Here is a 15,359-nt window from a genome sequence, read left to right as displayed (position 1 = left end):
CTCAAGTACAGCACAATGAACCAGTTCATAAAATCAACATCTGCACACATATATATAACATTGCTTAGTTTTCAATCCATGTTAATGATGTATGGATCAATAATATATAATGCTTAAATCAGAGACTTTCTCTTAAATTGTGAATAGATTGGTTCATTGCACATGTTGCATGAAACAATAACTGTTGAAACATTAACAATAACAATTCTATTTTTTGAAGCAGAGGTAAATTTCAGCAAAAATATCTATTCAGTGTCATTTCGAGCTTTCATTGAAAAAGATTATACATGTACTGAATTTCAAAGTATTTTTTTTTTATTTTGTCCCTATCTTTTATTAAACCAACTTTTTAAATTTCATTGCCATCAAAATTACCTTTGAAATGTTCCCTGGTGCTGTGCTTCTGGTATTGTATGGCTTGTCCTTTTCTTGTTGTTTCTTGTCATTTGTCATCTCAGACAATGTTACTTCCTTCTGTTTGGTACTTTCATCCTTCTGTTTGAAAGCATTGTCTCCCTGCTTGTTGGCCTCTTCTTTCTGAGAACATATTATTCATTTATATCATATATTTCTTGAGAACAAATTTTGAACAAATACGCAAGCCTTTCAATTAAATATCTAAGATCATCTAAAGGCACAATTCAAACTATGCAAACAAGATATATATATATATCATGACAAATGAAATATATTTACATATCAATATAATGCTAATTTTGAAAAATGGTGGAATTTTTGTTTTATTGGCCAATTCTAAACTTCAATTAAATTTTTAAATTTCTACTGTTGCATTGTCTTCATAGACAATAACAAAAAACAGGAAAATTCAGGACGTCAAGAAAAATAATTTCCAATTAAACTGAGTTGGATTTTGAATCAACAAAAAAAGTTACATTAGACAATAAATTTACCTTTGACAATGTTGTGTCCCTTTTACTTGTGGTGGCCATGGTAGTATCTCTGTCTTCAGTTCCAGGCTCAGTTTCAGGTAAGTTTAATTTTCTCTTTTTATTTCTTTCCTTTCTCTCTTTTTTCTTCTGCCTTTTTTCTTTTGCCCCTTTTGGTTTCTTTTTAGCCCCTTTACTCCCTGTTGTTTGTTCTTTTTTGGGGTCTTCATTGTCATCATCATCTTCATCACTAGATGAGTTATCCTCATCTGAGCCCAATTCACTTCCAGCTGATGAATGGCTGATTTCTCTCTTCAGGTCTGGACTTCCTTTATTGGGCTCATGATTACTACCACTGTTTTCAATAGTAACTGTACTTTCAAACTTTTTGGTCAGTTCTTGTACTTTACCTTTCCCTTGAGAAGGCTGTTCACTACCAGTCCCCATATCGTGAGCTGGAATCTCTTCTGGTGGATTTCCAGAATTTTCTTCCATTTGTTCTGTCCCAGTTGTCTCCCTTTCTGGTTCTGATGGCACACCATCTAATGGTGCTGTATTACTGCTTGGTAGTGTAAATGGATGAGGTTTGATAACACTTGACCCTGTAAGAGCCAGGGTTAAAGTTGACCTATTCTCATACCTAAGTGTTTGAGAGTTTTCTGTGTTCCATGTCCACGAGTTACCTCCCTCAATATTCGGCTCTGTTTCCATGGTTTCTTGTGATGGTGTTGGTTCAGTCACATTATCATTTACTGTGTCAGTTGCAGATGACAGGGTGGCTTCCATTTCAAGATCTCCACAGTTTTCAACATTTTCTGAATATAATAATAAATACTTATCTAAAAATATGATTTATGTACTTGAATAAATTGACCATAATTCAGAGAATAACTTCTGTTATCTTAAACATGATTTTAAAAAAGCAAATGAGGATGATTGCTCTCAGACAGCAATCTACCAAGGACCAAAAGGTGAAAGATATAAGACATGTATACCATCAAATAATAACTTTAAGAGACATTAAGACAAGTGTGTCATAATGGCTGATTGTGCGTGGTGTTGTGGTCTGTTAAGAGTGTGCTATATAGCCCAACACCGTCGTCTTCAGCACTCTAGGTTTTCTGTAGGGGTTACCTCACCCTTAACTTCTGAACAAATGATCTGATCCTGGAAGTACAGGAAGGATGTTGCAGATTCCCAAATTGGATTTTCCTTGAGGTTGTCTCCTGAAGCCTTTCCCTGGCATAAGGGTATGGCTGCAAGGCAGCGGAGGTTTTGAGTCAGAGTTTTCCTTCTCCTAGATGGGCTACCCTCCAAGGTTGACGAGCCCCATCTGTCCGAGGCTTTCTGGTTTTGAGGCGCCAGAGGCTAGCCGTAGCCCCTTCTCCAGTCAGTTGAAACAGTTCCACCAGGTTTACAGATAATAAACCACTCGTGAAGGTTGGAGTTGGACTTTGGTTGTCAGAGGCTGTATGAGACGCATGCTGAAAGGAGCATTTTCATGGAATTGAGAGCCTATTTCCCAACTCCACCCCTTGGCTTAACAACTTTTGGAAACTAGAAAGACAAGTAACAGGCTATTATTTAAACTTGGAATTATTTTTAATTATGGAATTTGCATAATTTCTTATGCTTGAATTTATTAATAAATTCCATGTTTATTAGGCTTAAATTAAAATATTGTTTGTTTGCAGTTTACCGACCGACCCTTGAAAATCCTCCCGACTGTGAAAATTTTATTGCTTTAAATTTAAAGAAATTTTTTTTAATACTTCTATTGACGCGATCCGGAACTTTGGGTCCTTTCCGGAAATGATTTAAAGTCTGGATCAATTACGCATTTCAAGTTCGGTTTTTCTTAGCTTCCCGTCAAGCGTTCATGTGACCATTTAATGATAAAGAACATTTTGATTTACCCACTCCTGTAAATTCTCCTGATTACCCAGTACGGGGTGTTCCTTAGATAGGAAGCTCATACACAAGAAAGAAAGCACATGGAAATTGTTTACAGTTATCCATAAAGTCACGGAGGAGTACTTTCATGACTTTACGCTGTCGTCTTGTGTCAATTTTAAGACAAATAACAAACAAAAAAGTTTATTTAGTAAACTGTTTATAAAGATTCAGGCACATGTAATGATGTGTGATGATATCATTGACGATGATGCAGCGGATATTCATAACTGACACGATAACCATTCTGTCTCAAAGAAATCAGGTACAGAATCTGTGGAGCCTGACTTTATGGAACCAATTTCAGTGGTTAAATAATGGGACAGCAGCTTGAAGTATCGCATATTTTCTACAAATCATTGTGAAGACGACAAAGATGAAACCACTCCTCCGTGACTTAAATCTTCATGGATATCTGTAAACACGCCTGTAGTCGGAGGAAGGGCTCATTTGAAATGTTAATGGATATAGACCATGCCAAATCAATAAGAAGCAACCCTAACTACACAAAGATGTAGAGAAAATGAATGGTTAGCTTGAAAAATAAATATACTCTCTCTATATTAAATCTATCTTCGATTGCAATGAGTATGCTCCTTTAGGATAAGGGGGGCTGCCCCACTCATTGCAATTATTCTCTTTCTTACAATATTAAATATACCCAAACTGTGTGGCCTGTGTGAATTCAATTAAAACATGTCCTTTGGAGCTATGCTGCCAATTTTTTTTTATGCATTAAAAACATTTCAGTACAGACCATTCACTTTTAATGGGGTGCTATGGATTTCACCCCAAACTTTATTTTTTCATTAAAGCCTGGCAAAAATATAACCTTATCACATATAATTAAATATTGTTAGAAATAAGAAAAACAGTTGAATGTCTTAATACTTTTTTTTCAAGTTGCCTTTTTTTCAATTGAGGAAGATTCAATGGTTATTTTTTTTTTTATTAAAAATGCACTCTTTAATACATTGTCTTATAAATCTTTAATATCTACATTTTTCTGATGAAAATACTCTACTCATTAAAACATTCTAGTCAAGAAGCATACATGTCTGAATATATTTCTTTAAAACAGTTCTAGTCATAATGGCATTCCTTGTTTATAAGTGTTCCAGTATTTAATAATTATACCATATTTAATGTCATAAATTGGATAATGACACTATGTTAAAATTTCAGTTTTGGTTAAAAAGTTTTTTATCTGAAAATGCCTGTTCATTTGATGTTGGTTTTCAGCATGTCCAGTGTTTGTTGTTTTAAAATGTTTTTTTTTCTTCACAAGAAACTTGGTTTAGTGTAACTGCTTGTTTAAACTGTATTTTGGCTGATAAAATAAAATATCCTACCTACCGACCCTTCAGTCTGAAGGTACAGTCGGAAAACTGCAAACAAACATATTTTTAAGGTTGGCCTTAGGCCAGGATTTTTTAATTTGTTGGTTTACGGATCCGCCGACCCGATTTTGCCGATTTGCAGAATAAATATAAAATTGACTTTTCATGCTTTTTTATTCCCGCCGACCCTAACAAATGCATTATCCCTGAAAAATAATTAAAATATCCCTTTTTTTATGAAATGAAATGCATTAATCACTAACAGAACTGACATTTTCTGTTGTGAAAAAATAAAACTTCAAGGTTACGTTTCTAAAAATAAACAAATCAATTATTAATGACCTTGAAATGTCGTTTGCGTTTATTTTTAATACAGATAATAAAAAAATATCGTCCATTTGGATAAAAAACAGGAATGCATGACAACAGATTTACCCAATATTTTCGTTTTTCCAGTGGACGAGTCTATTACGTTTTTGACACTTGTGTTGAAACTTATTTTCCTACGATGTTTTTATATTATTTTTGTTCTTTATCAGTTTTCGTGCTTGAAGATCATTATTCACCAAGTTTTCTGGAATTGATTAAGAGCTACGTGAATCTGTTTTTCTTGTTTGTGAAATGACGATTGAATTAAATTTCGTCTTTGTCCGTGCATCCCCCTTTTTTTACGGGAAATTATTAGACAATGTTATGCGATGTTTATTGCAGCTGAGCAATAGTATTTCATCGAACTAAAAATTTAAGAAATATGACAAAAAAAAGCATAACAAACATATTATTAGAAAGGTGAAATATATATTTATTTTGCATATCAGTTTTATGTCTTGAAAGATATTTTTTCTTTCTTTTTATCCCGACCGACCGACCCGACTTTTTCATGGAGAAAATCCGTAAACCAACAAATTAAAAAACTGTGGCCTTAGGTATTAAAATGTTTTTGGTTGTACAAACCACTTTCCAGTTTCCACACAGTGTATTTTGTATAGATAGTGCTGTGCGCTGCACAATACATTCTATTGAAAATGTACTATCTTCTTTGTAATAGAAAGTGTTGTGCGCAGCACAGAACATTAAGTACAGACAAATGACAGAATAAACATGGAATTTATTAAAAATTTCAAGCACAAAAAAATTCGTAATTAAAAATAATTCCAAGTTCAAATAATAGCCTGTTAAGTATAAAAAAAGAAGATGTAATATGATTGCCAATGAGACAACTGTCCACAAGAGACCAAAATGACACAGACATTAACAACTATAGGTCACTGTACGGCAAAGCCCATACAGCATTGTCAGCTATAAAAGGTTGCAACACCAAATCCTTGGATAATAGGTTCTTCATAAGCTTTTAAAAAGATGGCATTATGAATATGATGAATTGTTTTTTCTAAAAGCTATTGCCACCTGCTTATTAAAGTTTGTGATGTATATACCTTTAACTCTGTCCCTACATCATTTGTACATCTACATCTGTCAGTTCATTTAACCCATCACAATTGTCATCAACTACCATCCTTAATCAGTGACACATTTAAATGAAACTTCCAAAAAACATTAATTAACCAATGAAGTTGATCACATCCTATTTAAACTTTTAAATCTATTTGAATTTGGTGCTTTCAAATCACAATATATGGACAATAAAAATGTGTATATAACATTATGAGCCCTGCTCACACTTTTGCATCTTAAACCAGGTATTAAAATCAATATACATTTGTATTACAAACTATTTATCAGAGCTCACTTCAGCTACAAACTGAAATATAATATTGACAGCTGACCTTCGTGACTGATTGTACTGCTTTCTCTCATTTCTCTCCCTTTCTCCTGTAAATATCCAGAATGAGCTGTTTCTTCATTCTCCTCAGACGTATGTTCTCCAATACTTCTAAGGGGTAGATGTGGTCCTCCAGATGCATGTATTTCATTGTCCTCACAACTTGAGGCAGGAGTTGATATTGGTATATCTGGCAGTCTCCATGTATCAGGACTCTCTGATCGACTAGATGACCCAGATCCTGAACTTTCATGAGGTTGTCTTCGAGGAAGTTCATCCTTCATAAATTCATCTACTTTCACTTCTCTAACAGGTTCTGAAACTTTCTGTTGGGTTTCTGTCAAGGAAATCAATAATTATTAAACTTTACCTGCAAAGAGACCTTTTAAACTAGATCCAATGTTAAATTTCATATAGTAATTAACTTTGTCACTCTTCATAACCGTTATAGTGATTGAAAGAAAATCAAGGATAATGAAAGGATTAGTTTTCTTGAATAGTGGGGTACATTATCATAAATTTACGGACGCCATCCTGAGTTGGTTGACTGTTATGAAATAAACGTTTCACAGATAATATCGGATATGTTCCTTACTTCGTAACTACAATCCCCTTTCTTTTCATGAATGTGACTTACCAAATAAGACTATTCACCATTTGTTATAACATGAGAAAACGAGGGGTGTCACATGTGGAGCAGGATCTGCTTACCCTTCTGAATTCGAAGCACCTGAGAACACCCCCAGTTTTTGGTGGGATTCCTGTCGCTTATTCTTTAGTTTTATATGTTGTGTCATGTGTACTATTGTTTGTCTGTTTGTCTTTTTCATTTTTAGCTATGGCGTTGTCAGTTTATTTTCGATTAATGAGATTGACTGTCCCTCTGGTATCTTTCGTCCCTCTTTTGAGTCCACAAGCCAAAAACTACTTTTTTGAAAATTTTAGTTGGATTCTGTTGTCTTAACGGAAAGAATTTTACAAGCCCTAAAGCAATTCTACAAGCTAATGCCGTCAGAATTGTGGTTAAGTGAGAAGACTGTTTCTCTGGTTTATTTCCGTTTAAACATAACTATTTATCTTCAAATAACTTCATGAACGTATTGAGAAAAAATTTAGAACCATCAAAATCTATACTAAGATCAGGATTTAGATAAATCAATACATAATTAATGAGACTCAGTCAAAACAAATATGATTTAAAGAAATGGGGGCACAGTTTACCAAATACAATGAAATCAAATCAGAGACAAAAACAATGGCAACAATCTAAGAGTAATAAGACATCACATGCATGCTTACATTCCTATATGGAATAAGTTTACCCTAACATTTCAGTGGCAAATCCAGGGAGGAAGGTTCGGGGTTGGAACTCCTGCATTTGATTTCACTGTTTTTTTAAGTCTGCATAAAAGCCTTAAGAAAATTTGTAACTGAATATTAAAACTTTGATCCCACAAATAATAATGAATTCATAGAATTATGTACATGAATAAAATTATAAGGTATCATATTATCCTACCTCCTGTAGGAATACTCTGCACTGTTCCACATTCACAGCAGAATTTTACATCTGGGGATAATTCTACACCACATATTTTATTTTCTGACGTTAATCCTTGGCAAAATATTTTCTTTTGAAGAAATATGGTTGGATCAATCTGCCAAGCACATCCAGAACAGAACTTCTGTCTATTAGTGATTAGGAATGAACATTTAGGACAAGCTTTTGTAGTGTTATCATCTTCTGTCACTACTTTCCCGCCACAAAATCCACAGAACTTTGACAAAGGGGGAACATCTTCTCCACAGACTTTCCCATCAACGTTGTTCTTACACTTCATTGTAAAACTACTTTAAAACATTTTTGTAAACCTAAAATACAAGTATACATTAACATTATTTAGGGTTCAAAATAATTTACCAACTACAAAAAAAGACAATAAAATCACTTAAAGTATACATAATTATTATGACAAGTGTGCATTAATTTATAAACCCTGCCAGACAAACATGTATATCTTTTACCAATGTTTACTCATGTAAAATATTTACCCATACACCAAATAAAGTGTGCATAGTATCTGGGACAAAATATAGACCTAAACTCAAACCTCAACATTGATTCATGACCCATGTAAATGAGGTCAAGGTCAAATAAACCTGACAGAAGGACACATTAAAATCCTCCAATACACCAAATATAGATAGCCTATTACTTATAGCATCTAAAATATGAAGTTGACCACAAAAACTAAATCTTAATCACTATTTCATGAAATGAGGTGATCAAGTTTAGTTGGACATGAATACCTTTAAAGGGGGATCAGTTCGTTGGTCCGAAGAATCAATAGTCCGAAGGGTCAATGGTCTGAAGGGTCAATGGTCCGAAGGGTCAATAGTTCGAAGGGTCAATAGTCCGAAGGGTCATTGGTCCGAAGGGTACTAGTTGGTAATACGCCGTTAATAATCATCTCCCTAATAAGGAGGGGATGGACAGGGCCGGAACCCTTAGCGGTGATCGATAAAATAAACATGACTACCAGAGGTCTTTTCAAATTCAAATTCTGATTTGTTCAAGGCTCTTTTTCTTCGGGTCAAACAGAAATTTGTTTTTTAAGTATTTCAACAAGTGTTGTCAATTTGTGTGTCCATGGAAGGTTTACAATGGCTGCTAGTAAAGGTTATAGTGTGATTGCATCTGAATCGTTTATTTAAATACATTTTCATCTCCTTGAGAACCATTTCATGTAGAACTTATTCAATGGATGTTCTCAATGAGGTCCTTCACCATGTTCACCAGTGGTGTTACTTTGTTGTCGGTCTTTGCCACCTGGGTTTCCTTGAACTCTGAAGATTGTGATTGGTAGAGTTTTAAGGCCCTTTAAAAAGTACTACTGAAAGGGTTTGATTCAAACTTAGTATGTATACATGTTCAAAGTCCACCTTCAAGGTCCTTAATGAGTATTGGGTTTTTTCAAATAGATCAGATATTCAAAATAAAATGACCGCCAGTGAAGGTCAAAGGTTGCGTTGAAACAATAAGAATATGGAATAGAATTTAACCAAACATGGCATTTAATTTGTCTAGTTATATATATCAAGGTCATACACACAGCAGAATTCAACCTTGTATGACCAGACCACGTATGTGGACGTGACATATAGTGTTACCCTTCCGTCCCTACGGCCGTCCAAACGTCACACTTTGGTTAAGGTCTTGGTTTAGGTTCATATCTCTGAAAGTAAACATCGTATAGCAATGATACTTCACCCGTAGAAACGTCTTGGGTAGTGGTCCACGGCCCAATGACTTTTAAGGCACTTTGAACTACATTTTATGCTTCAATGACTCCGGTTAAGTTCTTGTTTAAGGTCCATATCTCGCAAAGAACAGATGGTATAGTAATGATACTTAACCTGTGGAAGTGTCTTGAGTAGTGTTCCACAGCCCAATGACTTTCAGGTCACTTTAACCTACATTTTTCGCTTCATTGATGACTCGGGGTTATATTCTCACAGATTAGCAAGCCGACAAACAAAATATATGTATGTTTCCCGCTAACCTTCCAACTTTTTCTTCCAGTATAGATTGCGTATCCAAAAAAGGTGTTGCAACAATTAACATACCTACAATATCCTATATCTAATAATACAAAATAAAACAAAATAATTTGGACCTAGGGTTGACCCTACTCTCTCTCCTGAATCTGTCCTTGGACTATATATTAATATGGAAGTTTATATGGACGTTAAGAAACGTGGAATGTCATTCGATTGCGGGGCTTCTCAGAGTAACCCCATTAATTCACTTAAAACAAAAACAAACAAAACAATGAAGACTGGTGTTCAATGACGCTTTGGTAATCTAAAAGACACTTGTAAACATATAACAATTGATGGTTGCAGCGAAATGAGAGTCATACAATCTCACATTATAGAGGAAGAACACAATTAAGGGGGTGTGCACCTCCTCCCCCTCGAGTCCAGCATACGCTTCAAAATAGCAGTGAATCCAGCGTACAATTTAAATTTTTTGGAGCGTCTATTTAACACTGGCAGCGAGTACAGCGTACAGGGTAAATTTTGGACTCTTGCGTACAGTACTCGCCTGCATAAGTACCATGTACGCTCTTAAAAACGGGCCGAATCCTGGGTACAAAAAGAGAGGTTACACCCTCATTAAGGGGAGTTATCACTATCTCGTCACCCCTCTATAACATATCCAACAGGGAGCGTTGGTACGGTGATAAAAAACGCTTACCAACAGTGATAGTCATACAGAAACATAACCAGCAACAAATCAGGACAATTTAGACCCCTGAAATGTCAAAAATTGACGATGAAAAAAATTGATTGAACTTAGATGCCACATCAGTGTCATGTCTAAGCCAGTACAAAAAAATCTGGGACCATCTTATCCAGATATTTCTTTGTTGAAAGATTCGATATCCTTAGGAAAAGAAATAAAGTTACAACTTTTGACCGACAAATGGAAAGATGTCCACACCTTCAAATTTCCGACAAGGTATATTAACTCCATTTCAATTAAAAAAATATATAATGCGCGTCGTTGAACTAACAGGGCTGCAGGGGTTGTAAACCCATGTTCTTGTTTAGAAAAGGGTTGTAAATTTCGTACATTATTTTGAAAAAATAAATGACCAATTGATATTTGTTCCATTTTTATCTCTTAACTTTGGATCCGACCCTGAACAATTTAATGAATTACAGTAAACATTTTCAATGAGTTTGACTGTCCCTTTGGTATCTTTCGCCCCTCTTTTATATGTAAATTACGATAACGGTACATTTTTTAAATACAAATCTGAATTATTGTTTTGAAAGGCTACTTCATATTGTTCTGTTTTGACACCTTCCTGTTGAAATATTAAGGCGTCAATGCATTAAATATAAAATAAAATAGCCTTTCAAGACTTCATCAAGTTCCGCAGTACTAGTCTGTAACTGAAATGTTGCGTTCCGAGCAAAATGATGATAATGTTTGATACGGGCTATACCAAACCACTCTAGATATAGCAGAGCTTTTTACTATAGATGAAAATGTTCCTAGGTGGTGTGGAAGACAAGCCTCGAGTGCTAACCATCCAGCCGAAACCCCTAAGGATTACTGGCGAATTTCTCTCTACTATCCGTTTCTGGGTCATATGATCACTGAACTTGATTATCGACTTCTGAATTCAGAAAACCGTTTTCATGCACAATATCTTCTTCCGTGGTCGAACAAATAACTAATGACCAATTGACCAATACTGTGTGTTCTCCTAACAATGCCCTTTGTTAGTGCTACAGCTGAAAGGTCGTTTAGCGTACTGAAATGTTTGAAAACGTACATCCATTTCACAATGAGAAATGACAGATTATCGGCTCTGGGACTGTGATTTTGAGGTCAATTTAGACAAGGCCATGGATGTTTTTGTTGCAGCTAAAAATACGAAGGGCAGATTTTTGAAAAAATATTCAGGATGTTTCTCAATAAAAAATGATCAAATACAGTCTTAACAATTTGCTAATCAAACCAATTTTAGGCCCTCAGAACGCACCATTTTGCGTCTAGCCAAAAAAAAATTCTTGGGGGGGCAATTCCCCCCAAACCGCCCCTGGTTGACGTGCACTTCAAAGGGACCCAGCTACGCCCCAGTGGGCTTTTCTTATTGTTGAAGGCTGTATGGTGACCTATAGTTGTTTATTTTTGTGTGAGTGTCATTTGATTTCTTGTGGAAAGTTGTCTCATCAATTGGCAATCATACCACATCTTTTTTTTTATAGTTATACGAAAACCTAATTAATATATGAAATACTTTTAACCTGTATACACTTTAACACATTTAAATTCGTAGTCCAAATAATTATGATGTCTATCAATTTGGTAGAGTCTCAGTCATGTCAGTCGTGATCATTTAGACATTTTGGATTTCTTAAAACTTGGCAGCCTTAATCCTGCAAATTTTCAGGATAATTGTACTTACAGTTTTGTGTCATAACCACATGACAGTATGAACATATCAATGATAATGGTAATTTCTAAATATTCGTTATTGATAAATTTCAACTTTCACTTTCGTTTTTGTGACCAGGCACTGAGACCAGGCACTTGTGAGCCCCTGATAATATGAACTGCATTTCCAAATAGAAGGAAGGACTGTACATTTCATTGTAAAATGTGAATAAAACTTTATAGTCTTTTCTTTCTGCAGTTACTTACCGAATCAGTAGTTTAATTTCTCTTTGACATTTGTTTGTTTCTCGATTTTCTCAAAACTGTTTCGGCGTAAATTCTGAACCGGGATAAAAGAAATCATTGTTCCCGACCTCAATATAGGGTTTGTCCCGGGTTTTTTTTTATTTTTCAATAGGAAAGTAAGGTTGTTCAAAAAAGAAAATCCTAGATATTGAAAAATATTAAAAACATGCCAATAATTTAGGATCGAGGAAGGATCCCGCATTTTAATCAAATAATATTGTTTTTGGCAAAACGAAAGTAGAAAAGATGCACATTTTTGTCTTTCAAAAGTGTTTTTTTTTATGATTCAAAAGAGGAATGATGGAGATACAAAAAGTTTTCAAGAGTTTTATTTAGAAATCGATACCTTACAGGAATCGAGTACTCCTTTTCATTTATTCAGCCATCTTCTTCTTTAAGTTTTCCAGTTTTCCATCTGAATAAAGATGATTAATAACTGGTGCATACGTGGCCTATTTATTTAAAACTAGGTTATATTTTAGTTATATACAAAACGGTGCAGAGAACAGATGTAGTAATTAAAACTATGTACAGGAGATGAAGCTATTTAAATGATAGTGGAGAGAACAGCATATGTAAGCTGATCTCTGAAAGAGTCGACTTTCTGTGTATTTACCACTGAAGTTGGTAAAAGATTTCATTGAGTTATTGTGTATGGGGAAAATGAAAACCTGTACGAGTATTTTGGTGTTTAAATGTGTCTAAAGGTGTATCCTGAGAATGATGTTTTCTGGCTCTTGAGTCTGATGGAATGAGAACTGTGCTAGATGGTATAGCAACAAGATGATGTGTGATCTTGTACATCATATCCAGACGTGCACAGCAGTCTGCGTTGTGTTAAAAGAGGCCAGTTGAGTGTGTTCAGCATGTTTGATACACTGCTAGTATTATGATACCTGTTACAGGCATACCGATCAGCTCTCCTTTGGACCATCTCTATCTTCGAGATATATATATACAGGGGCGGATGCAGGAATTTTCGAAAGGGGGGTGCTAACCCAGGGCAAACAGGGCAAAAGGGGGGGGGGGGGTGCAAAACATATGTCCCGATACAAATGCATTGATCGGCAAAAATAAAGGGGGGGTGCGCACCCCCGGAACCCCCCCCCCCCCCCCCTGGATCCGCCACTGATATATAGATTCTGAAGTGTGGGTGTCCCAAACCTAGCAAGAGTATTCGAGTTTGGGACGGACAAGTGCGCTTGGTATGCCTGGCTCTTGATGTTTTGATTTGATGTTTTCAGGTTTCTTCGAAGGAAGCCGAGTGTTTTGTTGGCTTTCGAGATATTGTCATCTATGTGTTTGTCCCATTTAAGGTTTGATTGTAATGTGATGCCTAAGTATTTAGCAGATGTAACAGTTTCTAAAATATGATTGTGAAGAGTGTAATTATGTTGTAAAGGTTGAAGTTTAGTTGTGACAGAGAGAACATTACACTTGTCTGGGTGGAAGGCCATCAGCCAGTCCTCTTCCCATTTTGCAGCTGCATCAAGGTCAGCTTGCAGTTTTAGGCAGTCACTCTGGAATTTAACTGGCATGTATATGATACTGTCATCAGCAAATAATCTTAGTTTGCTATGTGTAAGGTAGTCTGGAAGGTCGAGAGAAATGCAGAGATCCAGTTTAAAGTGTTTCCATTTATGCCAAAATAGTGTAATTTGTATAGTAAGTGACGATGTGGAACCTTATTAAAGGCCTTCGCAAAGTCCATTATTACAAGGTCTGTTTGAGTATTTGAATTGTTTGTGGATTGAAGTGCTTGGATGAAGGAGGAAAGTTGTGCCTCGCACGATTGAGAGTGCCGAAAGCCATGGAGGTCGTACAAGATGTTATTTGATTCGAGATGTTTCAAAATATGTGATGTTACTATGTGTTCCATTAACTTGCAGCAAATACAAGTTAATGAGATAGGTCTATAATCGACCGGGTTATGCTTATCTCCCTTTTTATATGCTGGTGCGACTCTAGCATGTTTCCAGTCGTTAGGTGTGCTACCAGTGTCGTAAGATTTGTTAAAAATTAAGCATAGAATTTGTGCAATTTCTGTCTGCATTTATTTCAGTTAGCGGCCACTGATGTTATCTGGGCCGGTGGCTTTATGTGGGTTAATCTTATTTAAGAGCTTTTCGATCCCGTTTGATGTTATGAGTAATTCACTGATTTTAGGATGTGAACTGATGCCTTTGTTTGGTATAGGTTCATTTGTTACTGGGGTAAATACAGATTGAAACTTCGGTTAAAAGATTTGCTTTCTCTGTAGCGTCTGTAATGATGTTGCCGTCTTTCTTTATTTTAGATCGAGATGCCTGATTTGTCAGTTCTTATTGACTTGATGTTTTTGAAAAGTTTTTAAGGTTTCCTCTGATTTTGTATTTGAATGTCTGGATCATTGATGGGAAGATCACATATGAGTTTTTCAATATATTCCCAGTAGGCTTTCCTTTGTTCTTTTTGTACCTGAGCTTGCATCTTTTTTATATTTCACAGTGTATTTGCTGGTTTTTCTCCTTTTGAAAAGTTTGTTTTTCTTGTTAGTTTGACGTCTTAATTTATCAGATATCCACGGTAATCGGTGTTTGTTTCGTAGGATCTTTGATGGAATATTTTTTTCCACAGAGCTGATGAGTTTCAACTAGTTCCCATAGCTCATTGGTGTTAAGAAAATCATAGTTGTCAATGATCGTTTGGTAGATGGTACCTATGTCAAGTTGAATTTCGTCCCAGTTGGCTTTATTGTAGTTGTATACTTTTTGTGGGGTTTCTCTTATTCTCTTAAGCCAGATCTGTGTAGATCGTCTGAAAAAAACGTTGTTACAATTATACTTCTACCCCTGAGTGTCACCACTGTCACCAGGTTGAATCCGTCACTTTTGGGTGTGCGCATGAATTGATAACACATAAAAAAGGTTCTATATATAGAAACATAGGAAGATGCGGTATGATTGCCAATGTAGACCAAACAACACAGAAATTAACAACTCAGATATGTCACAATGCGACCTTGAACAATTGGCAAATCCAATACATATATTTAACAAGGAGGGTTAAAACAAGTGATACCAGATTTAGTCAGGAGTCTCTCTGGGGACTCAAGACAATACAGTACTGGCAGATGTCAATGAGTAGGGTAAGGC

The 15,359-nt window shown here is 35.5% G+C and overlaps 1 protein-coding gene across 1 annotated transcript in view; it reads right to left on the bottom strand.

Annotated features, from left to right (window-relative positions):
- The window catches only part of LOC139492171 (E3 ubiquitin-protein ligase rnf213-alpha-like), a 124,237-nt gene extending 111,784 nt beyond the window's left edge, over positions 1 to 12,453 (bottom strand). Inside the window, exons 1-5 of the mRNA XM_071280324.1 lie at positions 12,187 to 12,453; positions 7,483 to 7,835; positions 5,968 to 6,300; positions 912 to 1,702; positions 376 to 537 (exon numbers count right to left, since the gene is read on the bottom strand). Of these exons, the coding sequence (XP_071136425.1) occupies positions 376 to 537; positions 912 to 1,702; positions 5,968 to 6,300; positions 7,483 to 7,804 (1,608 nt within the window). The 5' untranslated portion in view covers positions 7,805 to 7,835; positions 12,187 to 12,453. The remainder of the gene's footprint in view (positions 1 to 375; positions 538 to 911; positions 1,703 to 5,967; positions 6,301 to 7,482; positions 7,836 to 12,186) is intronic.
- Positions 12,454 to 15,359: the final 2,906 nt, after the last annotated feature.

The sequence above is a fragment of the Mytilus edulis genome, chromosome 10 (assembly GCF_963676685.1).
Source record: "Mytilus edulis chromosome 10, xbMytEdul2.2, whole genome shotgun sequence".
NCBI classification, from domain to species: domain Eukaryota; kingdom Metazoa; phylum Mollusca; class Bivalvia; order Mytilida; family Mytilidae; genus Mytilus; species Mytilus edulis.
This window is presented reverse-complemented; position numbering and strand designations above follow the sequence as displayed.